At 33.1% G+C, this 26,780-nt stretch overlaps 2 protein-coding genes and 1 pseudogene across 4 annotated transcripts; 1 reads left to right on the top strand and 2 right to left on the bottom strand.

Annotated features, from left to right (window-relative positions):
• Window positions 1-3,338: 3,338 nt before the first annotated feature.
• LOC127106225 (F-box/LRR-repeat protein At3g26922) lies at window positions 3,339-6,178 on the bottom strand. 2 transcript variants are annotated; one of them, XM_051043525.1, is made up of 6 exons: window positions 6,056-6,178; window positions 5,685-5,717; window positions 4,678-5,590; window positions 4,256-4,558; window positions 3,808-4,137; window positions 3,339-3,693 (listed from the first exon to the last, which is right to left on the bottom strand). In XM_051043525.1, exons 1-6 carry the CDS (start codon window positions 6,166-6,168, stop codon window positions 3,679-3,681), a joined length of 1,707 nt encoding a protein of 568 aa, XP_050899482.1. In that variant the 5' UTR covers window positions 6,169-6,178; the 3' UTR covers window positions 3,339-3,678. The 2 variants fall into 2 exon arrangements, with proteins under 2 accessions (XP_050899482.1, XP_050899483.1); XM_051043526.1 differs by lacking the exon at window positions 3,339-3,693 and having other exon boundaries at window positions 4,046-4,164.
• A 4,389-nt stretch (window positions 6,179-10,567) lies between these two features.
• On the bottom strand, window positions 10,568-11,503 carry LOC127102760 (F-box/LRR-repeat protein At3g26922-like; annotated as a pseudogene).
• A 10,424-nt stretch (window positions 11,504-21,927) lies between these two features.
• Window positions 21,928-25,684, top strand: LOC127106227 (F-box protein At4g22280). 2 transcript variants are annotated; one of them, XM_051043529.1, is made up of 5 exons: window positions 21,928-22,036; window positions 22,190-23,152; window positions 23,295-23,533; window positions 25,014-25,092; window positions 25,261-25,684. In XM_051043529.1, exons 2-5 carry the CDS (start codon window positions 22,229-22,231, stop codon window positions 25,450-25,452), a joined length of 1,434 nt encoding a protein of 477 aa, XP_050899486.1. In that variant the 5' UTR covers window positions 21,928-22,036; window positions 22,190-22,228; the 3' UTR covers window positions 25,453-25,684. The 2 variants fall into 2 exon arrangements, with proteins under 2 accessions (XP_050899486.1, XP_050899485.1); XM_051043528.1 differs by having other exon boundaries at window positions 21,960-23,152.
• The last annotated feature ends 1,096 nt before the right edge of the window (window positions 25,685-26,780 follow it).

The raw sequence follows: 26,780 nt of genomic DNA, 5'->3' as shown, positions 1-26,780 counted from the left end.
ATGTTTTTCACTGTTTTCATTCTAAAGAAATTAAACAAGTTTGATTCTCAAGAGTGTATCATGTTAAGATACTTTGAATGGTCAAATGGCTATAAAGCATCTAACTCTAAAACCAATATTGAAAATGACTCAATTCATGTTTAGTTTTGATGATAAGCTTGGAACTGAAAAGTCAAACAAAGTTGAAAAATTTGCAGAGTTGAAGGACTGCCTGTCAGACTCTGAAGAAAGAGACTCTGAGAATTGTTGAATGCACAAGTGTTCATAATATGATGTTGACATCATTCCGGTAAACACTAAGGATACTTGAGCAGAGTTAGAACGTTTTTAATAGGGGTGACAAAATGGGTTCGACCCGTTGGGCATGCCCGTTTTGCCCGCACTTTAGTCCGGGACGGGTCAAGGGTTTAGGTCCTCACCCTTTAATGTGGTTGCTCCGTCCCGTCCCGTTTTTTTCGCGGGTTTTTGCAGGCACAAGTATTTACATATGTTTTTTTTGCATTTTTAGGCTTAGAAGATGTAGTGTCCGCAGATTTTCCCCGTCCCGCCCTCACTTTTTGCAGGGTGGGTGTATATTTCAGGCCCGCATTTTCAACTATACCCGCCCTACTCCGCCCCGTTTTTTTACCGACTTTTGCGGAATATGTCTAAACGGAGTGGGCATGCCCGTTTGCTATCCCTAATTTTAAAATCCATAATCCATTTGGAAACTCATATCTTATAAACTCCAAAGTTAAAGTAATCAAACGTGTTATTTTCTTCATCCTTGCTCGAATCCTGCTTTCTTGGAGATGATCGGACTACACCTCCATTTTCTAGAGAAAGCCTAGAAAGGATTTTGGAGTCATAACCCGAATAATAGTTTAGAGGGAAAATGAAATTTCGTAAATAAAATATCTCACCGTCGCCGTCGTCAGAGTTGTGACCTACGATGGTTTGGAATGCTTCAAAACAGGGTCACAAAAATTGATTGAGAGTCACAAAAATGGATTGAAACATGCAAATCCATGTTTTTTATGGGTAGTTTTTATTTATTTATTTTGTGCATGGGAAAATTTGGTTGGATCTGCTACTGCTATGGAAAGACGATCTGTTTTTCTTTCTTATTTGTAAAATTTAATATAAAATTTATTTGTATACCTTGTGTTTCAATCTGGTTTCTTATCATTGAGTCTCAAATTTCATTTAGATTTTTTATCTTTATGTCATGCGTGAGATGATTTTTCACCCAAAATCCAGGATTTTCTTGAAAATGATCACGCACACTCCATCCATGATAAATTGTTGAATCCATATTTTCAAGAGAAACCAAGAGAGACGTGAATTAGTTAATGACCTTAACTTTCTGTTTGCCGAAGAAATGTTTTATCTCACATTTCTCACATCATTCCGATAGAAAAACTAAGGGGCGAGGTGATATTTTCCTTTGGACGACATTCTACGTCTTATTCCACATTTCTCATTCATTTGCTTTTGAAATTAAATTAACAAAGGTTAGATAAGAAAAATAATTTATCATTTATAAAGACAAAAGATTATGTAAAGAACACAAACCTTCGATCAATAGTATTTTTTGCTCTTACAATCCCCTACAAAGACCGTTTCCACTTTCTTTTAAATTTCACTTTTTTCAATCCAAATATTTTTATTATAAATATTTGATATTTAGAATGCTTGTCATTCAAATATATAGTATGGCATTAGCATTCTGAATGGATGTCGTGATGGTTTCATGCGGATAACTAATATTTATTATGGATTAATGTGTTAGCAGTGTCTTGATCATTGATACTAAATAAATGAACGAAAAATATTTGTTTATGGACGGTAAAGAAACTTAGTAAACAAACTTATTTTTTCTTTCGTTGTGACAAAAAATCGAGTGTGTCAAAGGTAGCAGAATAACCAGATCAGACTTCTTCTAGTGTTTTCCTGTTTATGGTTGTAGACGGACATCTATTTATCAGGAAACAAGAGAAATTATATTTATCTTAAGTCATGAACAAGTATCACCTCATGGATAATCTTTTTCAATCCTACAATCCAATTTGAACCTTATTAATCCAATACCTTGAATCTTATATGATTTATTATTTCTAAGTAACATTGGCCCTCCCGGTAGATAAGTGAGCTTCTCAAACTAGGATTTATTTGGTGTCATATGGAAGGAACACCCATAACCCATGATCTATTCTCTATCAGATTTTTCAAAGGCTACCCTTAAAACTTATGCAGATCCTCCTTCCTTTGATTTGTGATAATTGTAACCATTTTGCCTGTTAGGCATAAAATTTGAAACCTACCTACTATGTAACTTTCATATCACATCTTCTTTGCACATGGTTGTATTTTTAGATATTCTTTGTAGAGGTGTTAAATGTATTCTTAAAGAAAAAGATTTACAGCCTTCCATCATCAATATATATTTTACGTTGCTAAAATATTTATGAAAAAAAAAGAGAGAAAGTTAAAAAATTGATGAGTGGAAAATTGTACTAATAATATTTTCATTAAAAATAATAGATCTATTTTATATTTTGTATATTTATGAATCTATATGAGAATCATAAAGATCAATCGAGACGGAGATGGAACAAAATCATTTCTGGATGGAAATTGAAAACAAGAATGAATAATAGATTTAACAACAAAATCTTTCCATGATGAAAATCAAAGACGATAAAAAAGAATAGATTTACCGGCAGTGAAGTAGCTGCATCCGCCACACTGCTTTAATGACATTGGTATGTCTGATTCTCACAATGTGAAAATTAGTTTGGAATCTCTCAATAGAGAGGTCCATAATCCATTTACTTGTTATTAATGTAGGAGAAAAGATTACAATAATATAAATATCTAAATTTAAATCAATCAAGATATTATATGATATTATTTTTGCCTTCAATTCATATTGAAATTGTAGGATCAAAATAAAGGAATCAATGAATAAACACAAGATATTTAATAACTTCCTTAATGCAAACAATCATGTTAAAATGTTCCGCGTGTAGTGGAACTGCAGTTTGTTTGTTTTTTGAGAACTTGGTATGATAATTGTATGAGTTCAGATTTTGCTACAAGTTATATTAAAATCAAAAACAAATTTATATTAAAGAAAACCATTGAATTGTCAGGATCAGAACAAATTTATAGCAAATATTAAAATGATTCATAGAAAGTACAATATGGTTTTCATACAATACAAATATTGGTTGCATGATTGTGCAAACAATCATGTTAAAATGTTCCGCATGTAGTGGAACTGCAGTTTGTTTGTTTTTTGAGAACTTGGTACGAGAAGTCAATTACTCCTATTGACCATCAGTGTAGAAGTGGTAGGATCAGAACAAATTTATAGCAAAATATTGAAAGTTGTGAGGATCCAGAAGCAATACAATATGGTTTTCATACAATACAATATAATATGGCTTCAAATATTAAGAATTCACAGAGAAAGTACATTTACCAAATCTAACAATAAAGGTTCACAGAGTAGGCATTATAACATTTGAGTAAAGACAGTCAAACTGATATTTTCAGTCACTTATCTAACATCTTACAATATGAGAAGTCTTCACTGCCCATTATCTTCATTGGTGCTTCTCCTCCTCATCTTTATTCCATGATTTATCATCATTATCTTTATTGGTGCTTCTCCTCCTCCTCATCTTTATTCGATCATTTATCATCATCCTAGGGTCACAAAAAGTAACACAATCAATTGCCTACGCGCTATCTCATTATGAAGATGGATATGTCCACATGAAAACAACTAATGGCCCCAAAAATGCATGTAAGGAATCTTACCTTTTCGCCGAGACAGATATGAAGATTGGGAGATGCAGCAGTGGCAGGCTCAGCGGCAGAAGCATAAGCAGCATCAGAAGCAGGCTCGGCAGCAGAAGCAGGAGCAGCACCAGAAGCAGGCTCGGCGGCAGAAGCAGACTTGGCAGGCTCAGCGGCAGAAGCAGGAGCAGCATCAGAAGCAGGCTCGGCGGCAGAAGCAGACTTGGCAGCCAAACCAGGTGCGACAGAAGAGGAGGAACGCACAGAGAGTCTCGGAAGACGGGCGGAGGAACGCATAGAGAATCGCGAGCGATAATTGTTAATATTCACACCTTTTATAGATTCTTCAATCTGTTTAGTAACAACCAATCACAAACTCTTTTATGGTTGTTTCATTTAAAACTATCTAATGTTAGATTCTCAGAAAAAATTACCACACTCAGCTCACTCAAAGTTCTAAAATAATTACCTGCTTTAGATTAAAAGAACACGGATCCTCTGTTGAGATGTTAACTTCAGCCGACGGCGAGTTTTGACGCAAGAAGTCAACTATTCCATCCGGTATGGCAGGTGGTTCAAAACTTGTTTCAAATGCCTTTCTTAACTTCACAACTTCTTTAGGTGACTTGGCAGCTGCTTTCTCTATCATGGCCTCTTGAATTAATAGTAATAAAGATCCTGCCCGAATTTGTATGAGTTCTACTTTCAATGACTTCAAGTTATGGAAACAACGGAGCTTAACCTTCAATACATCAGGAACTAAGGAGAGAATCTAAGAAATGAGGGTGAATTAAGATCAGTTTTAGGCAAATCATTTGAATTTTAACAAAAATTGAACACAAAAAATCATCCTAAGAAAGTAAAAATCATGTCCAAAAACATAATTGGTACCTGGAGAACAGTTGAAGTGACGGTTAATGACTCTATATTGGCAAAGTTTATCAGCCAGCTAAATAGAACCAAAGCATACTTCGAAGCTGAAAAATGTGCTGATTTGATATTCAATTTTTTAACAGAAGAAAGTCCACTCCCACATATTTCATGAATATGGTAACTACCGGTATAATTAAAGGTACACAGACTTGGAGCATTTAGCTTGATTTTGGCATGGAGAGATGAATTATAATGCATAGCTAAATTGACAAGTGTGTTGTTTGATATGCTGAGGATTTGTGCATCCCTTACCTTACAATCAAAAATGACCAAACTATTCAACTTGGTAAAGGCCAAAAAGGGCTCAGCACAACCATTTTCATCCCCGCAAAAGGCAAAATTTGTTAGATCCAAGCTGGTCAGTAAAGGCAAATTCAAAGATTTTGGAAATAATGTTGCTGTAGAATCGCTCCATTTAGGGCGAACTGAAAGCGTAAGAGATGTAAGAGCCCGGCATGAAGAAACACAGTTGAAAACGAGACCAATATCACCACATACAGAGATTCCTAACTGTTGGAGATGGGTGTTATGGGAAATAACATAGTTTAAAAACCTTTTAAGGAGTCGAGGCTCAATAGTACGACCACGTATAAGATTAACTGCATGTAGTGCAGTAGAGGTATCACGGAGAGACAAAATCTTAGAGACGAATACAGAGAAAATCTTGAGAGTCATAAATTCATGTGAATTCAAATTAAGAGTTGGCATACGTTTCCAGAGATGTTTCCATCTGGTGGACAAAACACAAGTTTGAACGGCATGCTGTATGGTCAAAAAAGACAAAATGTGAAGGATAATACATTCTGGTAAGTCACTGAGTCTGTCTTCATTCCCATCGAATCTTATTCTCCCCATACTTGTTCGGATCCTGCTATGATAGAGATGATCAGCAAATGACCATAGTATTTAGAAGAAAGTATTTTGATAATAAAATGAAATTCAGTTAGAGAGTATAAATAAAATACCATGCCATGATCGATCGTCGACGGAACGATACGCTGCAGCATACAGTGACAATTAAATTCGGTTAGTACTGACATCACACCTAAAGTACAAAATTCATAATGAATCATGAAAAGAACAATTGAGATTCAACATCAATATTCATATTTATTAGGGATTAACAGTGTCATGATCAAGAATTTAAAAGTTCATCTTGACAGTATCAGAATTCTCCAACCAAAAAACAGTGTCATCATCATTGAGGTCGTCAACAGATAAAAAAAAAATAGAACTATATCACAACTGAATGAATTGCAGCATAAAAGAGTATATATAACCAAGTAAAAGAGCTAAAAAACTATATAAGAATGAATAGTTGAAGAAGTGTACGTACATAAGAGAAGCGAGGAAGAATGTATCAGAGAGAGAGAGAGAGAACGGAGAGAAGAAGCAGTTTGAGTTCGGCTTTTGCGTTTTTGTTTTACGGAGCGAACCTTTTATGTTCATTCAATTCAAACACAATTAAACTCTATGCATTTTTTGTTAATTCCTGAAATGGCCTTGCGAGGTCTGTGAAGTAAAAAACTAGCTGTTTGTTCCAACCAACTGCTGTCATTTACTATGGGTTTTTGGGTCATTTTTATTATTATCTGATGTCAGCATTGTTCTTTGCTAGCTTTCCTTTAAATAAATGAGACAAATGCTTTTTTTTCTTTTGACTTTTTTTAAATAAAAAACATATAAATATATATGATTTATTGACTATATAATTTTTGTTAGATATTTTAAAATTAACTTAAGGGGAAGCACCACTGGCATTATACTGCAAGCCATATCTTTTAATTTTAAATTTTTAATAGTATTAAGCCATACTTTTTTTTATTAATTATAGATAAGAATAAGTAAACAACCAATTGTGATTAATCAAAATCTTTATATCTTTTCGACGTAATTTTAATTTATACTACTATTTATCTAATTATCGTGTCTTTTCTTTAATTAAAATTATTAGGAAAAAAACTAAAGCTATTACATTTTCTTTTTTTTTTCTAAATAAGAAAAATTCAATTACCACAAATTAGTTGTTCCATACAATGCACACAATTGTATGATTTTATTATTAATTATTATTCATTTAAAAAATAGTTTGAAATATTTTTCTAAAAATGTTTATTTATAATTTAAAGATTTGACTAAGTAATCAAAAAAGTTTGAGATCTCTATAATATATATTTAAATCAATGTTTTAAAAATCACACTCAATTCGTTGAACGGAGAATCAAAGATGTCATCAATTTGATCTAATTACTAGATCGAATAAGCTATTGAATTAGTAAAAGTCGATTAAAATCGGCCAAAATCAATAAAAATCTGACGAATCAATTTGATCGGATTTTCTTTTTTATATATAATAATTTTAACTAAAGAAGAGACACGGTGAGATAGAATTAAATAAGGGAATCATATGTATTATTTAGGTACCACGTGAAATTCCAAAAATATCTTTTTAATTTTTGGAGATACATCTTATTTTATGATTTAAATTATTTCAAAAGTACATTTTCAAAATGTCTCTAAAAATATACTTTAGGAACTCACATAAACTTTGTAATTAGGAGAGTGTGTCACATGGGTTTGTCAACTATTCTTTATTTGTAAAATCATGCTAACCGCAAACAATTTCATACTGATTCAGCTGACAAAATCATTCAAACTGCAAACAACATCATGTTGATTCAAACAAACCAATCTCATTTATCATACACAACTATTTTTTTCCATGGGTTTGTGACGTAACTTTTCAACATAATATTCCTTTTTTTTAATCATGGACTAATTCCATTTTTGTTTTTTCAGTTTACTAAAATTATATCCATAACTTAATACCTATCACATACTAATGCAAAGCCTTATATTGATGTTGAATTGTCTGTAGTCCTTAAATACAATGAAATCCCAAGTATTATACATCCTTTTAATCAATATACATTTTAAGGAAACATGTCTTAGAGATGTTTAAGAACTTGTCTAAAGTGTATTGTGTACTGGTGGATACATACGAAGAGCTAGAGCATCACATAAAATATTAAAATGTATTTTCGGAGATATTTTGGAAATGCATTTTTGAAATAATTTAAATCATTAAAATGGGATGTAGTTTAAAAACGAATGAGTTATATTGTATGAGATGCGTCCGTAGATGCATCTTTGAAATTTGAGAGATATTTTCAAATTTTTACGTGATGCCTAAGTAATATATAATATGTATTAAAAAAATTCTTAGATAAATAGTATAAATTAGAATTCAAATCATCATTGATGTAGAAAAGATCAAAACATTTGAATTAATGAGCCTTCTTACTTATCATTACTTATAGTTATTAAAAAGGTATGGCTTCCACTATAGCACCAAGGGGAGTGATGCCTCTCCTTAGACCAATAACGCATGCGTTAGGGATAATGGTGCAAGGGTATTACATGCGCATGAGGGTATGACGTCTATGTGGATTTTCCCATGTATGCGTTAATATTAGTGACACCTCCTCTTAGCTATGATTTTTTTTTTAAACATGGATATTTTGGTTAATAATGATAAATATTGATTATTTGAGTATTTAAATTGAAAATGTTGCTTGTTTAAACAAATTCTTGAAACGCAATTAAAGTGTATTCTTTTTTTGTTAATTCCTAAAATGCTCTTGCAAGGTCTATGAAGAAACTAGTTATTTGTTCCAACCAACCAACGAAGTCGTTTACGATGAGTTTTAGGGTAGTTTTGGTATTATTTGATGTCATTGTTGTTCTTTGCTAGCCTTTCACTTGAGATTTTTTTCTAGATTGTAGTTTTTTTAGGGTTAAATATGTTTGTGGTCTCTCTAAATATTCCAAATTACATTTTTAATATCTAAAAATATTTTCTTCAAAGAATGGTCCTCCTAATATTTTTTGTCCACACTTTTAGTCCCTCTTGTCAACGTACTTTTGCCAGACATCTCTCTTCCTTTTGTAGAGGATTATAGTTTACCTTTGTATCCTCTGTTACTTGTCTTTTGCAAATACATGATCTTCTTACCTTCATGGAATCTTGCGAGAGTATTTCTAACACCAATACATGCCAAAACTTGTTAGTGGAGGCAAAGAAAAAAAAAGGAAAAAAGAAAGAGAGAGAAAAATCAATCATACATGGCCTATTACATACGCCAGGCATGTCCAACATCTCTCTTTACAGCTTATCCATTCTCCTCACAGACATTTCACCTAATCCCTAATAGATGACCTTATACAAAAGACTTACATGCCATCCATTAAATTGTTTCCCATTAATACCCTCACCTCACATTTCATTCATTTCATTCATTCCCTGCGAGATAATTTATTGGTTATTTTGGTATTTAATCCTCTCATACCTTGAATGTTTGAAAGTCATTGCTATTCACACCTTCAGATCCGAGAAGATTAAATAGGGGCAACTGTCATACCCCTAAATTTTCCCTCCCCTTTTCATTTAATCTTTATGTTTGATATTCATTTGCATTCATGTGCATCCATATCATCTAGTGTACTAACATCATCATAGATTCAAAGGTTTGAGACTGTTTATACATAACAAAGAGCTAGGGTTTGCTTGAGTATCAAGCCATATGAGTTATAATGCTTCAGTCAATATGGAGAATCAATCATGGTGATCAAGGTACAAAACCTTAATTGTAGGTGCTTTAGGCCTTGGAGATTACATCTTGGTGTTTCATCCATACCAAATCCTAATTCTTGATCTAAGAGGTTTGTGAACCTCGTGGTTTACTCTGAGGTGGTGGAAACCCTAATTGTAGTTCATGACATTGGTGCACTACTTATGTTGGCTGCTCACTTGGTTTGAGGTTCTTGATTGTTGCTTGGCTTTGATCTACCGTGAACAACACTTAAGCCTCCCATGCGCGAGCACACAAGTAATGTTTAACTACTAGAGTGCGATCCAAGTGCATCCATTCTACCGCAAACAAATAAATGTTTAAGCCTCTCATGCGCGAGCATACTAGTAACGTTGACTGTTAGAATGTGAATGTTAACACTGTTCATTAAAAACAACCAACACATCCGTATTTTCTACCACGAATTACGAAGCACTGACTTCCTTATTGCATGATAAGGATACGTAGGTACAAGGGGTCGAATCCTTGGAGAGCACACTAATTATTGTTTTCTTTTTCACTCTATTTATTTCAAACTTTTTTTCCCTTTTCGTGAATCTTTAGATAATAACACACGTTCGTGAATAGAACAATCAAGACGGTTCCTATTGAGTACAACAAATGTGAGGGATGCTAATACCTTCTCCTTGCATAACCGACTTCCTTACCATGTTTTCTCTTCCTCGGGTTTTATCGATGTTTTCTCTTTCCTTCAGGAATAAATAAAGTTCAATGGCAACTCTGTTATATCTTTGAGCGTGTGATGCACTCAGGTATATTTCGCATAGCTTTAGAGAGCATGAAGTGTAGTTGATCCATCACGAAGACACAAAATCTTAGATACAGACACATCAAAATGATTTTTAGTGATAAAACTTGAAGAATGCAACATAAGACTTGAAATATATTTCAAGAGATGTTTCCATATGGTGGACAAAACACAAGTTTGAAAAACATGCTTTAAGTTCAAATATGACAAAATGTGAAGCATAATACAGTTTACTAAATCCTTCAGTCTGTATTCACAATCTTGTCAGACACATTAATAAAAAAATATTTTTGCGACCCTTTTATTTTTATTATTCTCTTTTAGTAACTCGAAGAAAATAAATAACATAAGTTAACATTCAATCACAAATCAAGAACTAAAGAGAGAATCTAAGAAATGAGAATAAATAAGATTTGCTTTATGCAATTCATTTGAATTTTAACAAAATTTAAAAAATCCTCCTAAGAAGAAAGTAAAAATAAAGTCTGAAACATAATAGGGAACTAAGAATTGTTGAAGTGACGATCAATGATGCTATATTGGCAAAGTCTAACAGCCAACTAAATAGAGCAAAGCATCCTCCTTTGATATTGAAAATTTTCGCAAATTGATATTCACTTTTTTAATCGAAGAAAGTCTGTTTCCACATATTTTTTGAATTAGGTGGTCATTGGAATAATTAAAGGTACAACGACTTAGAGTATTTAGATCAATTTTGGCAAGGATAAATGAATTATATTGCATAGATAAATTGACAAGTGCTGAAGATTTGTGCATCCATTACCTTAGAACCACGAAGGATCAAATTATTCAATTTGGTAAAGGCCAAAAAGAGCACATCACAACCGTTTTCACCGGCATAATAAGCAAAATTTGTTAGATCTAACCTGGTCAATGCTGGAAAATTCAAATATTTTGGAAAAGATGTTTCTATATATTTATAATTTATAGGGAAAACTTTGAGCTTAAGAGATGTAAGATCCTGACAAGAAGAAACACAATTGAAAATGAGACCACTATCACCAACGAAAGAGATTCCTAATTCTTGGAGATGTGTGTTATGGGAGAAAACATAATTTAAAATCCTTTTAAGAAGTCGACAATCAATATAGTGAAGATCGAGAGCATGAAGTGCAGTTGATCTATCACAAAGACACAAAATCTTAGATACAAACACATTAAAATGATGGTTAGTGATAAATCTTGAAGAATGCAACATAAGAGTTGGAATACGTTTCCAGAGATGTTTCCATCTAGTGGACAAAACACAAGTTCAAACGGCATATTTTGTGTTTAAAAATGAAAAAATATGAAGGATAATACATTCTGGTAAGTCACTTAGTCTGTCTTTGTACTGATCCCCATCAACTTTTCTTCTCCCCATACTTGTTCAGATCCTGCTATGATAGAGATGATAAGCAAAACAACGACAAATGTGTCAGAGAGAACTGAGAGAAGAAGCAGTTTGAGTTCGGCTTTTGTGTTTGTTTTTATGAAGCCTACCTTTTATATTCATTCAATTCAAACACAAAGAATATTAAAATATAGTATTCTTTTTTTGTTAATTCCTGAAATGCCCTTGCGGGGTCTGTGAAGAAACTAATTATTTGCTCCAACCAACCGCGTCGTTTACCATGGGTTTTAGGGTAATTTTAATATTATCTGAAGTCAACATTGTTCTTTGCTAGCTTTTCCTTTCTCCAGATTCTAGTTGTTGTTTTTTTACAAAATTTTCTTCTATTATTGACCATTTACCTATTTTTATGGGAGTGAAATAAATGAGACAAATGTTTTTTTTTTAAAAAAAATTAAAAAACATATAAATATATATGATTTATTGACTATATAATTTTAGTTAGATATTTTAAAACTAAGGTATTTTTACCCTTAGCACATGTTTTGTTAGCTCAAGGGAGGCACCACTGGCATTATACTGCGAATTTTTTACTCAAATAATTCAGTTTTTAATTTTTTCCCCAAAATAACTCACATTTCAGATAATTTCCCAAAATAAACCACTTTGAAGAACTGGTGCCAAATGAATTGACATCTGATCTCTAAGTTAAAGAGGTGGCGCCAATTGGATTGTCTTATGTAGTGTTGTCAATCTAATTGGCGTCTATGTGTTAGGTTTAAGAGGAGGCGCCAATTGGTTTGACAACTATGTGTGTTGTGTGTTTTTTTTTTGAAAAACAATGTACATTTTTTATAAAAGTCGAAATAGGATCAATTGGTATTTATATTAATATCTGTTTACATACGAATACAAAAAAGACTAATGTCGTTGACCGGGATGACCTAACTGACCTTCGTGATCACATCCCCTAGCTACCCGAAAGCGTGGCCCTAACCCATGTTGATTATTCACCCCAGGTGCTTGAGGATTTGAGGGCCTAGGAACATCACCACCACCTGTAGGAGATTCCCTAAGATATTCAGACAAATCTGCATAGTCATGTGTATGCAATGAAGCACTACCGCCATAACTGAGTTCGTGACTCATGCTAGAAGTTGGGTTGTGTTTGAGTTATTGGAGGGAGATTGGGACGATTGAATGGCGATATTAGTGTGAATGATGCGTCGAGGAAAGGTTGAAATGGCTGTTGTGGTGTTTGGTAGCCATATGGTTGTTGCATGTTTTGGTTTTGTGATGTTTGGGCTTCTTGACTATAGTAGGAGGAGGGATGGTTGGTGTTACATGATCGCTGAGTGTTTTGGCAAAGGTGACTATGGTAGGGTGATGTGTTGGGTGCATAACGATGTTGGGTGTCTTGATGATGATCTTCTTGTTGGTGGTGGTACAGAGTATGCTCTTGGTATTGTGGTTGGGTGTTTGGCACGTTAAAGTCGTAGATTTGTCTGAATATGGGCCAATAATTTTGATGGGTCAGGGGTTATGAGTAACCAGTCTGGAAATGTTGTGTGGGGTTAGATGTTGAACCTTCTCGTATGTAAGTTACCTGGCGTGGGTCGTATAGGTACATATCCTCGGTGAGGAACTCAAATCCAACTGATATGTACCAAGCCATATAATTACGAGTTGGTTTTTCTTCGTTTGGCATCACATCGTCAGTTAAAACATGGTCTTGTCGGTGCTTCCATTTTTGACACTCAAATCTAGCGAAGCTTTGCCAAGGGTTAAAGTTCCATTGGTCGTTAACTTTTTGTAGATTCCATTCTACGAGATTTGTCGGCGGATCTGGGATCTGTTGAAGCATACTGAACTGCAATTTAACATGGGTCACTATGATGCATCTCCAAAGTGGTGAACCTTATGATCGGTGTGCATGCAGTCCAAATGGCTTCATCTTATTCGTTGATTTCATGGTCATGATCTCAGTTTAGATATGGACGCCAAATGAACCGAAATGTGAAAATATGTTAGATTATAAAATGGGTCATATTATAAACAAATTATTACGAATTAATTCAGTTAATGATAATACATTTGTTGGTTGAAGGTGATCCAAGAGATTGCGATATTGGGTAATACAATGTCTAGGAAATTTGTTGTAACTCATACCACGAGCCGACCATCTGCACCAAAAAAGTAAATATATTATTTAGAGATAATAATCGATAAAGTAAGTAAATATCGTTAATTGTTAAGAACTTACTTTTGTGCGTACAAGAATAAGAACGAGTTGTGGTTGACGGGCGCTAGGGAAGGTAGCTTGGATCAGTCCCATGTTTGGAGCAAAACAGTGCATCATAAAATAGAAATGGATACAACTGATAAAATGATAAGATTATGTAGTATATATCGTCAACCCGGACACAATAAGAAAAAAAGGTCTCAATCTCGAAGAAACCTTTGCATCATAATTTAATACCTGCTTTCAATTTTTGTAACCTTTGCTTTTGATATATTAATAACTTTTTGTCACAACAATATTAACAACAAACATCACCCCAACTTAAACACACTTAAAAATGAACATGGTTGAATAAACAACACAAACAGCAAATATCAAAATAGATAAAAATACTTAACCACAACATTTAAAAATAACATTTTTAACTGATTACAACAATCAAACTGATATCATTTAGTCCTAACATTATTTCCCTCGCATCCTTATCATTTTTAACTCTCACCCACCCACGTACGACATCGTGTCTCTCAATACTTCTAATTTTTTTTGCCTTTTGGTATGTTTTCGTCTAACCAACTAACTAACTCCCTTTGTAGTTGCTTGAAACGACATATGTTTCAGAAGAGCATCTCCATCGGAGGCTTGTCTCTCAAATAAATCACTTTGCCATAGCGGCGACGAAGACGAACCATATTTGCACTATAATGAAAAGAGATGTGAAAAAATGAATCACACAACATCTCTATTTATACAAAAAAAATTACGCAATACACACAGGAGCCAGATCAATTGACGTCTCCTGTCATTCTCTACACACATGCGACAATCTGATCAACAACATCATGTGCAGTAGTCAATTCAATTGGCGCATCCTCTTTAAATTTAATGGTAGGCGTCAATTCATCTGACACCTATGTGTTGCCGTTCTTTTTAGAAGGTGGTAGTTTGGGAATGTGGGTTATTTTAATTTATTTATTTTTTGAAAAATTAGATTATTTGAGTAAAAAATTCTTATAAACCATATCTTTTAATTTTAAATTCTTAATAGTACTCAGTCATACCTTTTTATTAATTATAAATAAGAATAAGTAAGAAAATAATTGTGATTAATTCAAATCTTTATATCTTTTCCACATTAGTCATGATTTGAATTTTGGCTGATTTGAATTATAATTTATACTACTATTTATCTAATTATCGTGTCTCTTCTTTAATTAAAATTATTATAGAAAAAAATTAAAGTTATTGTATTTTTTCCCCTAAAATAAAAAATATCCGATTACCATAAATTATATCTTACTTAAACGTCGTTCCATACAACGCACATGGATAATTATATGATTTTATTTTTAACTATTATCTTTTCTTAAAAATAGTTTGAAATATTTTTCTAAAAATATTTATTTATAATTTAAAGATTTGATTAAGTAATAAAAAAGTTTGAAATCTCCAAAATATATCTTAGAATTAATGTTTTAAAAATCGGATCGAATTGATCGAAAAAGGAATCAAAGATGTTATCAATTTGATCTAATTGTTGGATCAAATAAACTATTGAACTAATAAAAACCGATTAGAACCAGCCAAAATCAATAAAAACCGACGAATCAATTTGATCGGTTTGTTTTATTTCTCAGACTAAACGACATTTAAGCAAGATATAATTTATGGTATTTGGATTTTTTTTGTTTATGAAAAAAATGCAATAACTCTAATTTTTTTATATAATAATTTTAATTAAAGAAGAGACACTTGCTAGATACAATTATATAAGGGAATCTTATGTATTACTTAGGCATCGCGTAAAATTCCGAAAATATCCTTTAAATTTCGGAGATACATCTTCGGACGCACCTCATGCAACACAACTCATTTGTTTTTTAGCCACACCCATTTTAATGACTTAAATTATTCCGGAAATGTATTTTCTGAATGTCTCTGGAAATACATTTTCGAAACAACATATAGTTAGGAGAGTATGTCATGGGTTTGTGAACTATTTTTTATTTGTAAAATCATGCGAATTGCAAACAACGTCATGCTGATTCAGTTGGCAAAACCATGCGAACTCCAAACAACATCATGATGATTCAAACAAACCAACCTCATGTATCATACACAACTATTTATTTTCATGGGTTTGTGATGTATCTTTTCAACATAATATTCCTTTTGTTTTATCATGGACTAATTCCATTATTGTTTTTTTAGTTTACTATAATTATATCCATAACTTAATACCTTTCCCTACTGATGATGCATAACCTTATATTGATGTTGAACTGCCTTTGAAAATGGACTTATGTCCAAAATGAAAAAGATGTTTTTCTCATAATGTTAATCTCTCAGAATGGTCAAATGAGACTCTGAAATTTGTTATTGGTTTTGAACGTGTGAGTTTTATGTAGTGAGAAGGTTTCATAAGTTCAAAAGTATCTAGTCAGAACTTGTTTGGTTAAACAAATCTGTTTTTCTGGACACTGAATGATTTTTGCATTTAATAGTTGTCAATCAGTCTCGACTAGTGGAACAGTTTTAAGATAGCTGTCTTAGATAACTAAATCTTTTATGATCTGTTGATGTGATACGTTGGGTGAATAAACCTTAGGATTAGGTAAAATTCCATGCTTTACCCCCTTGTCATATTTTTGCACTCTTTAGGATTTTTCATGATTGCAAAACCTCTATTTAAACCCGCTTCACTCACTTTACACACTTACGCTACATCCACAACATACACTTTCTCTCTTTGAGCTCAAAACTTAAAGCAGCCATAAAACCCTTTCTTCTTCATCAAAAATGGCTTCATTACAATCTTCTCAAGAAGAACAAGCTCAACAACAAAGCATTACAACTACTCAACGAACTGCTCGTGGTTCTTTTTCATCATTGCAACAATAACCACAAATCCCGCATCTCCTTCAAGTCAGTTCATCAAGATCTTCTTCAGGTCAACTTGTGCACACTGAAGATGCTTATGATACTCCTGAAATTACTTTGATTACTCATGCAAAGAAACTGGAAGTTCTTTGTGAACTCTTGGTTGAGTTTGACAACATGAAAGACAATGGCATTGATCTTTTATCTGCTGTCAAATTTCAAGGTTGGGAAAGTTTCTTCAACCGTCTTCAAGGTCCATTCTTCTATCATCTTGTTAGAGAATTCTAGATTCATGTCAGGTCTACACTTTTCTAGGTTACTTCTTTCGTGTTTGGAAAGAAGATTCTTATTTATGAGAAATTCATCGTCAAACTCATTGCTCATGATGGGTCTAGAATCAAATGTGAACAAATGGTGGAAAAGGAATCGAGCTTGACTGAGATCTCTAAAGTGATTTTTGTTTCTGGAAAACACTTTATCAAGATCAAGGATTTTCACCCTAAGTTGAGGGTTTAGCCAAGAATTCTTCTGAGATGTGTTCATCACAGAAAGGCAACAAATTCTTCTGACTACATCAACATTGACCAATAATATGTCCTTTATTACATTGAGACTGAAAAGAAAGTGAACCAGAGAAGGTAGGAGAAAGATGAAGAAGTGGATTCCTTTTGGTAGGTTGATTAGATATATTGTAATGGAGAGTAAGCTGATAGAATCTCTAATAGAAGATAAGTTCACCAAAGGGATGCAACCTCTGGTTGGAAAGATGTTTAATTCCAAAGGACTGAAGAATATGGGCATTATTCCTGAAGTGATAAGTCCTCCTGCTGAAATTCCCAAGGAAGACATCTACAGCAATAGGATCCCTTTGGAAGACTTTCCAATCTTCTCAAAGCCAGATCCTCTGGATGTTGTGATAGGATTTCTGGAAAACTGACATGCAAGTACTATTCTTGCAGCCTCTGAAACCAATTCTAAGAAGAAGAGGAATATTGATAAGAATCACTCTGAGAGGATGGCCAAGAAGTTTAAGGCTGCTAGGGAGACTCTGGATACTTCTATTGAAGAACCCAAAGCTATTGGAGCTACTTCTGCTGGAACGAATTCTAGTAAGTTTATTCCTTTTGAATCTCACTTACTTTCTGTTGATAACAGTTCATACATCACATCAACCACATTCAATTCATCTACCGCCATCCCACATATTTCTGAACCAATTCACTTCTCACCATATACTTCTGGACAAGTTCACTTTCACACTAGTTCTGCTCCCCAAACTACAAATCCAAATGTCACCATTCCACCACCTTCACCATCACATTATGAAATCCTGACTTCCATTATCATTCCAACACCCTAACCACTATTTCCACTTTCCCTCTTATCCTAACCCATTCAACCAGAAAACCCTCCCTCACAAACTCTTCCTGAAACCTATCAACCATCATTCCCCACTCACTCTAACATTCCTATTGTAGAATCAGACATTGATTCTAATACTATGTCAGATGTTGAGCTCATTTCCCTCCCAAATAGAAATCCTCAACCCTACTCTGACCAAACACCCTTTCAAACTAACATTCACCCTACACCTTTGGATGAATTGTTTCAGCAGTTTGAAGGTAAGGTTGTTGCCAGACTAAACATTCTCACTGAAGTTTTCACTTCTAACATAAACTTTTCTGAAGTGTGTGCTCTGACCAACAACTTCAGAAGTTGGATAAATGTCAGCTATGAAGAGTTGGAGTTCATGTGCCTGAAGGAAGCTAAAAGGAACTTCCACGCCAGACTCTCTGGTATAGTTGAACCTATTCTTTAGAAGGTTCCTTCAATGATTCTTCTTCCTGCTCTATAAGTGATCCTTCCTTCTTCACAATAACAAATTACTTTGGCTACTTTTTATACGACTCTTGAAGTTGCAAGTGTCTCTGGGGTAAAGAAGACTTTGATTTCTGAGGAAATCATTCTGAAGACTTTGGAAGACCTGAAGGATGAGAATTCTATTGTTAGAGAAAAGCTAGACAAAAAGGATGAAATGTTCAAGCGTCAAGATGAGAAGACAACAAGGATTGAAGGGATGCTTGAAGCTATCTTATCAAGATTGTCACCCCCTCCTTAAACCCTTGTTTTAAAACTTCGTGTTTTCTTGTTTTTTTGTCTTTTTCATTTTTGTACTTGGATTACATTTTATGAAATGATTTTTTTTGTTTACTTTGTCTTTATTAATTTTTTATTGATGATAAAGAGGGAGAAGAATGATTGATTTTGATATACCTAAATCCAATTCTGAAACCTAAACATGTCTTTAACATTATCTCTGACATTGGTAACTTTTCTGAGAACTTTGAATAAGTTCATCATGTTAACCAAGTATTTCAGGTTTTAAGGCATTAACCAAGCTAAATTGAGTTCAAGAGAACTAGGCACATGTTCTTAATAGTTAACTAGGAAGTTTGTAGTTAACCAGGCATATTCATGTTCTGAATTCAGTTCAAGTGAGGCAGGTGTGTATTAAAGCAAGCGTATACAAGTTCAGAATTAGATGAAGTTCTGAACCAGGAGTATACAAGTTCTGATAACAACCAGACACGCATACAACCAGGAATATGAAAACTCTGACAAATCATGCTCTATGATGGGGCTGATGACCATACTTTCTAACACTAAAGCAAAGTCATTTCTGAAATGAAATACTTATGTACCCAAGCTTTTGCATTCTGGGAACTTACTACGTTCATAGTAACCAGACTTCTTCCTTATGGAAAGTTATTTCTTTCATGATGATTGAGATTTTTTATATGTGTTAAGATTATTTTAAGTCTTAAATTCAGAGGGAGCTTGCAAACCTAACTCTAATATTCTAAGCTGAAAAATAATTTATAACAGTATACAATTCAGGGGAAGCTTACAAATATCACTCTGATGTTTTTAATGTGATTAAACCAAGTAAAAATTGTTCATTAAAATACATGGTTTTATCATCATCATAAAAAAGGTGGAGATTGTAAGAACAAGATTTGGTTCTGCATTTGGCCTTTAGTTTTGATGATAACAATGCATTGTTTCTTAGAGAATAATTTTGTACACTAATGATTTTTGTCTAGTGTGTAGCTTTTGCTAACAGGTTCTGACTCTGAAGAATTGACGTGTGACACCATTAGATTTTGGACTCAACACACTCTGACTTTGAAGAGATATAAAGTGATTTACAAGATGCTGTCAAAAACTAGAAATCTCTTAGACAACGTTTCTGATGAACGTTTGTGCTAAAGTTTATGACCGTGATTCTGATTGAAGAGCCTCTGAAGGATTGTCAAGCCTTTAAGATTCTGCACTCTCAAGTTCTGAAGACTCTGAAGAACAAAATCTGAAGACTCTAAAGACCAGGTTTTGAGGAATTGTGTCAATATTCTGAAGACCGAGGTTCTGAAGATTCTCTCAACTAGTCTCTTGATCGTTCTAAGCATGCTTCAACAAAATTTATTAAGAAACCTCTGCAATATTAGAAGATATCAAAAGGTTTTGCGTCAGGAAAATAACACACAATACAAGATCATCCTTCCCTCCACTACGCTGATTTTGTGGGCTAAAGACAATACTATTGTATCATTTTGCCTCATATACGCAAACTGTTATACAAAGAGACAAGTGCATTCTTGATATTCACATCTACCCTCCAATGGATCTTTCCACTGCCTATATAAAGGAGACTTTGAAGATTGGACAAGTTGCTCATTTTCTTTGCTAATTAATTGTGATATACTACACTCATACATAACACTTTTGTTGAGCTTGATATTATTTTTGTATAGTTTTTGTAAACACATATAGAGCTTTTGTTCGTTATTGTGTGAGAACTTCATTGTATTTAACTTGTGTTGATCTACTTTCTTATAAGCAATCTTTTAAACACATTCTTGTAAATCTCATTTGTTTGAGTGTATTCCTTGAGTGACTAGGTTTTAGCCAGATAGATTTAAGAAGATAAAAGCGGGTTGTCTTTGTGGTGTCTGTAATCATTTTTGGTTATAGTGGATTAAGTCCTTATTGAGAAGGCAAAATCACCTTGGTAGGATGGACTGGAGGTAGCTTATTTATTAGCAAACCAATATAAAAATAACCTTATTATTTTTCTTGTTCGTGTTACTGTTGTATCGTGTTGGTTTTCAAAAAGCTTTCATTTTAAGAAACCCAAATCAAACCACTTTTCTTGTGTTTGTTGCCACCTTCAGTGTTAAGCTTGCAGGTCGACCCGTGCCACCATACCAAAGATCAACATCGTTGATTCCAGAGTCCTACGTAACTAATCGACACCAATTCTAGTTCAAATACAAAATAGTGGCACAGTCTATGGAAAACGACATCAAATTCCCATGAAATTCCACAATCAAACTCCACGAATGTATCATTCTTGATCCAAAGTCAGATCTCTATCATAACTATCATAACATGGAGGGGATAACCTCTTGGGTCACATCAAAGAACTCTGTTGAATTATTCGATCTTGCACTACCTCTATTCACTGTCATTGATGAGATCCACACGAAAGCAATGTTTGATGGAGATCCCCAACCTATCTGAAGAAATTTATTTTCAAGAGAGAGAAAAAAAATCATTTTTTTATTATCACAAAAAAAATTAATAATTTTTTTTGAAAATTGTATTTTGGGAAAAATAAGTTTTTTCATTTTTTTTATATTTTCCTGAAAGAATAATTTTTTTAAAAATATATTGTTTTCAACTTTTTTTATTTTTAGAAAATTATATGTTTTGGAAAATAATTATTTTCAAAGTGATTTTCAGAAAAAGTATTTTTTTATAAGATTTTTTTAGACTTAACATCTATTTTGATTTCGTATATTAACCTTGAGGTTTATTTTAGTTATTTAACTTTTAAAAAGAAAAATCTATGGTTCCTAATATGTTTTGAAGAGTTAATGGACAAATTCGATTTTTTATTTATTTAAAAATGATAAGAGCAAAATGAACTTCAAGATTAATCTATGTTACCAAAAATGATATTAAAATATTCTTTTATTAAAAAGTTTTACTGAATTGTCTTTTTTTTAAAATTATATACTTTTATTTACAAAAATAAAAAACATTGTAAAAACAAATTAGTTAAATAGTTTAAGCTTAATTTTAACTTAAATATGATTACTTAAATAATTCAGTTTTTTTTAGTACTATTTAGTTTGGAGATATACTTCTATCAACTATACTTTTACATACCCTACCCTAATCGTAATCAAATAAAGCCTTTAAGACTTTTAGTAACTCTAATAAGTCCAAAGAAGACTAAAAACTTATTTAACCCTAAATTTACCTTAAACTTTTTCATAGATAGAATGCTCGTGGCTCTCTTCCTTGCTCAACAATTTTTACAGTGAAGAATAAAAGATACAACTTTTGATTCTACCAACGTCCAAACTACTCCCTTGGTATTTCTTATTCCCCGACTGATTCTTTTTTTCTGTTACTATTTTATTTTCGTTGAAATTCAAAACAACTTTGCTGAGTGTAGAGTTTTTCAGCTACTTCTTGTTCCGTTACATTGCAGAATTTAATTTAATTTTCTTTTCTTTTTCCCTTAGGTTTTTATCTTGATAAATTATAATTCAGTTGATAATATAATGAATCAACCCATGACCAAAAGGAGAAGAAGGAATGATCTTGAAAAGAGTGAAGACAAACTGAGTGATTTGTCTGATTCAATTCTCATTCACGTTTTGTCATTTTTGAACACCAAAGATTCTGTTCAAACTTGCATTTTATCTAAAAGATGGAACCATGTTTGGAAATATATTCCCATTCTTACATTGCATTGCTCACATTTTTCTAATTTGAAGAAATTCGATATATTCGTCTCTAGAATTTTGTCTCTTCGTGATAACTCAATTGTACTGCATGCTCTTGATTTTGTCCGTAATGGTCGCATCCAGTCTCGCCTACTTAGAAGGGTTGCACACTATGTTTTATCTCATAATGTCAAGCTTCTTCGATTACGAATTGATGTCAAATGTGATATTGCTCACATCCTGCCTTGCGTTTCTTCGTGTCATACTTTAACATCTCTTAAGCTCTCGGTTTCACCTAAAGGTTGTCATAATTATGGGAGGACATTGTTTCCTAAATCTCTGAATTTACCTGCGTTAACGAGTTTGCATCTAGGAAATTTTGCATTTTGTGCTAGTGATGATGGCCGGATTGATCCTTTTTCAGTTTTTAGCAAGTTGAACGGTTTGATCATTGATAATTGTATGGTGAAGGATTCCGAAATCTTGTGCATATCAAGTGAGACGCTAGTCAGTTTAACTATGCGTACTCATTCTTTCAACTATTACCTAATCAAGCTATCTGCTCCAAGTCTTTCTTCATTCGCTTTTACGGGTACTCCTTATCAGATGTTCTGTGGAAGCGGTCTTTCTTCTATTAAACAAGTAAACATTGATGCCGAAATGTTGGCAAATTATTGGAAGCCTCCTTTTATTTTACTTAGCTGGCTGCTAGAACTCGCTAATATCAAATCATTGACGGTCTCTGCAAGTACTCTTCAGGTACCTTAATTCGGCATTCCTCTGAGGCCTAATTTTTATTTGCTTTTCAAGATACTTTTTTTGCTAACTTATATCAAAAATCAACTGAGTTTCATGATTGCATTAAACTAATTCTAATCCACAGTTATCCCTTACTGCATAGGTTCTCTCCTTTATTCCTGATTTTTTGAAGCTTAAGATATCTTCCCTGCATAGCTTGAAGTCGGTGAAAATAAAGCTGAAACCACTTTCATATGGATTATCCTTGGCATTGAAAATTTTTAAGTTAGAAAAATCATTAAAAGCAGGATTTGAACCATCTTCACCCATTCCTGTTGGAGTACTGAACTTTTTGCTCCAGAACTCGCCCTCGGCAGATGTTGACATCATAGACTGCTCAAGGTGAAACTCATTCATTTTTTTAAAGATACATTAATAAAGTGGTTTGGTTTTTGCTTCTTTTTCAATTTCCATTTCTATAGGTCTCTTTGCTTATAATAATAATCAGCAGATAAATTACTAGTCCCTTGGGTAGAGAATCAAATTTCACATGCACAATAACATTATTATATAACAGAATAAAATTAAGTCGATGTTTTGAGGCAACGATAGGATTGCTTGTACTAATTGACAAAATTTAATGGTGGTTTGATATAAAACTTTAGTTTGAGGTCAATGAAGGTTGATGAAAGAAAAGAAGAAATAACTAATTCTTGTATGTTGAAGAGATGCAAAAGCTAGAATCTTTGTGAATAATGGAATCGATACTCCTTGAAATTGCAGTTATTTGCTGTTTGAAAAAGAAAAACTGTGTTTTGAGGTTGATGAGGTTTAAGGAAGCAGACACTAATTCTTTGATGTTGAAGAAGAAAGGAATAAGAATTAATTCTTAGGTGTTGAATTAAATGTGGTACTAGTTTGAATTAGCGTCTAGCTCACAGGAGTTTCATGTTAGACCTTCAGAATTACTAGGAACTATTTCTATTCTGCCATGCAGTTGTTTTATTAGCCGGTACTGTTTTATCTTTCTGTCAGTTACATTTTATTAATTAGTTAATTAATGTGTGTAAGTTCTATAGGCTGTTATGCTCAATAAATAGAAAGATAGCAAAGCATAGTGGGTTAGGGGGAATTAATGAGCGGTTATTGGAGAGACCCAACTCTCAAACATTTGGGAAGGGAGAGATCCAAGACTGGTCCCTGTCATTTTGTTTGTGATATTTTTGTTTTGTACCAATAAATATCAGAAATTGTCCCAATTTTATTTTGAAAAAGAACCTGTTTCTATCATTTCACAACTGGGATAAAGAGCATAAAAAGTTTGTGTGCCCTTAATTTGAATGACATGTATAGGACCGGTTTGAATTAGTGTTAGTTCATACAGCTAAATAACTATTTGTTATTGATGTTGTGAGGATTCAGGAACAATATTATGAACCATCAACGGCTTCGTGTGATCGCATGGTAGTTGCATCCTCTTGATAGGGGATGTTCAATGTTGAACACTAGAAAGTGTAATTAGTGAGAGGGTTTCCTAATGATGGCAGTGCTTGAATGATTAACAACTTATTATACAACTTTGTTGATTGGAAGTATTTACTATTTGATAATAGGATCCAATGCATTTGAAAATTAGCCTATGTGGTTTTGATATTTGCATATTCTTCCACTTTGTTTGATTGATGAGTTTCTATTGTGCTTTTGATATTAAAATTTGCTTTCTTTTAGATGCAAAATAAGCAATTTGAGTTGATGTTTTAATGCTTGGATAATCCTTTCATATTTTTAGTAGTGTTTCAGGTTGGTGGTACAATGAGTAATGGTTGTCAAGTGCCATACTTTATACTAATTAGGAATATGTATTTATGTTCTATGCATCTAGGTTTGACGACTTCTTCGACCATCTACCTCCGATCTCATCTTCACTTTTTACTCAATTCCTTCAGCCTTCTTCGCAAGAGGTATCCTCACATTGTGTATTCTGTTCAACTTTTATGGTTTATTAGTTATACTTCTGTGAATGTTCAATTGTATGATCTGTATGTTTAATCTGTTATATGTTAATATGCTTTATAATGGTTAAATTATTATTGTTAAATAATTGAACAAAAACTTCTTGTATCTCCCAGAATGCTATGGATGATCTTCACCAACGGATCCAATATCTACAGAAAGTGGTACAGCAGACAAAAAGGTATCTTCATCTAGCAGAGATTAAGGACAGGGATGAGATGTTGGCCCTCAAAGATCATACAATGATGTTGTCAAAGACCATGGACGCCATAGAGCAACAGAGGAATGAGGCCATGAGGCTACTATAGTGTCGAGACCTATGAAGCATGTACATCTTTAGGAGTTTAGGAGTAGGTGTGTTGCGGTGTCCGACACGTGTCAGTGATGTTATCGTGACAGTTTGATACCTCCCATTAGTCATAGTTTGTGTGTGTATATTTTTTGATGCTCACACACATTTTGGTATGTACTATACTTAAATTCTTTTGGTCTTATTCATTCAATAATGGAAAATAACATAATCCATAGTGTAATAGCATCTTATTTATGCATCGTAAAATTAGCCTTATTCAGTTAGTATAACTTTATGAGTAGTTCTGATATTATAGAACCACTAAGGCAGCTAAAAACACACAAGGGAGAAGTTGAAGAAGGCCTAGTGGAAGTAACAATGACATAGAGAGTATACAAGAGAAATATAAGTCAATTGGACCAAGCATATCCTCTAACTTTTGATCCTTTAATTTTTTTTCTTCTATTTTTTATCCTTTAACTTCTCTTTAACTTCTGTTTAAAGAGTCAAATATAGTTTAACAAGATGTAAAAATGTAAGGTGTTTGTCTTTTTTAGACTAGAAATTGATTCTGGCATCAAAGTTGATTTTAAGTTGAAGTTCTCTTGTATGGTTTTAATTCCTATGGTAATGTATTGTTGTAGATATTTTTAAAATACATTTCTAAAAGAGTGTTTTTTATGAATTTGGTCAATATAATTAATGGATCACAAATGAGACAAGTTGGTAAACTAGTTTAGTACTTGATTATTATTATTATCATTAAGATGAAATGATTGCGGATTTGAATCCCATATGTTTGTTTATTTCTCTTTTATGTTTGACAACTTTGTTTGTGATATCAGTATTGAATCTCATAATTGTTTATTTTTTTCCATGGAAGGAGAGAACTTGGTGTACTACAAAATTTTTGAACAAATTGAAAATGTACTTTTTAAGGTGAGTGAAATTGAATCATTGTTTATTTCTTAGGTTGTGGCAAATTGAGAAGCCAAGTTATTCACATATGGGTAATTTGTGTCAAAGTTTGTTTATGCGAAGAAAAAAAAAAGTTGGAAATCAAGGAAAAAAGGTTACAAAATTGGTCGCATAATTTGGGTCTCTCCAACAACCAGAGAATTGTATTATATGAGGATGTTGTTGACTGCGAAGAAAGATCCTATGAGTTATGATGATCTCAAGACAGTTGAGGGGTTTAAACATAACAGTTTTAGAGAAACATGCTTTGCAATGGGGTTTCTACAAAACGACAAAAAATTTATTGAGGTAATAAAAGAGACATATAATTTGGATTCTGGTGTATGTTTGTGAAAATGTTTTATTACAATGTTGTTTTCAGCTTCA

This window comes from Lathyrus oleraceus, chromosome 7 (genome assembly GCF_024323335.1).
Source record: "Lathyrus oleraceus cultivar Zhongwan6 chromosome 7, CAAS_Psat_ZW6_1.0, whole genome shotgun sequence".
Taxonomy (NCBI): domain Eukaryota; kingdom Viridiplantae; phylum Streptophyta; class Magnoliopsida; order Fabales; family Fabaceae; genus Lathyrus; species Lathyrus oleraceus.
This window is presented reverse-complemented; position numbering and strand designations above follow the sequence as displayed.

Bases quoted from the DNA above. Each gene is read 5' to 3' on its own strand.
- LOC127106225 (XM_051043525.1), bottom strand. From the start codon at position 6,168: ATGAACATAAAAGGTTCGCTCCGTAAAACAAAAACGCAAAAGCCGAAC. The intron at 5,591-5,684 runs GTATTTTATTTA...TCTCTATCATAG, and splicing joins CGACGATCGATCATGGCATG to CAGGATCCGAACAAGTATGG. The intron at 4,138-4,255 runs GTAATTATTTTA...GTTACTAAACAG, and splicing joins GTTCTTTTAATCTAAAGCAG to ATTGAAGAATCTATAAAAGG.
- LOC127106227 (XM_051043529.1), top strand. From the start codon at position 22,229: ATGAATCAACCCATGACCAAAAGGAGAAGAAGGAATGATCTTGAAAAG. The intron at 23,534-25,013 runs GTGAAACTCATT...CTATGCATCTAG, and splicing joins GACATCATAGACTGCTCAAG to GTTTGACGACTTCTTCGACC. The intron at 25,093-25,260 runs GTATCCTCACAT...TGTATCTCCCAG, and splicing joins TTCAGCCTTCTTCGCAAGAG to AATGCTATGGATGATCTTCA.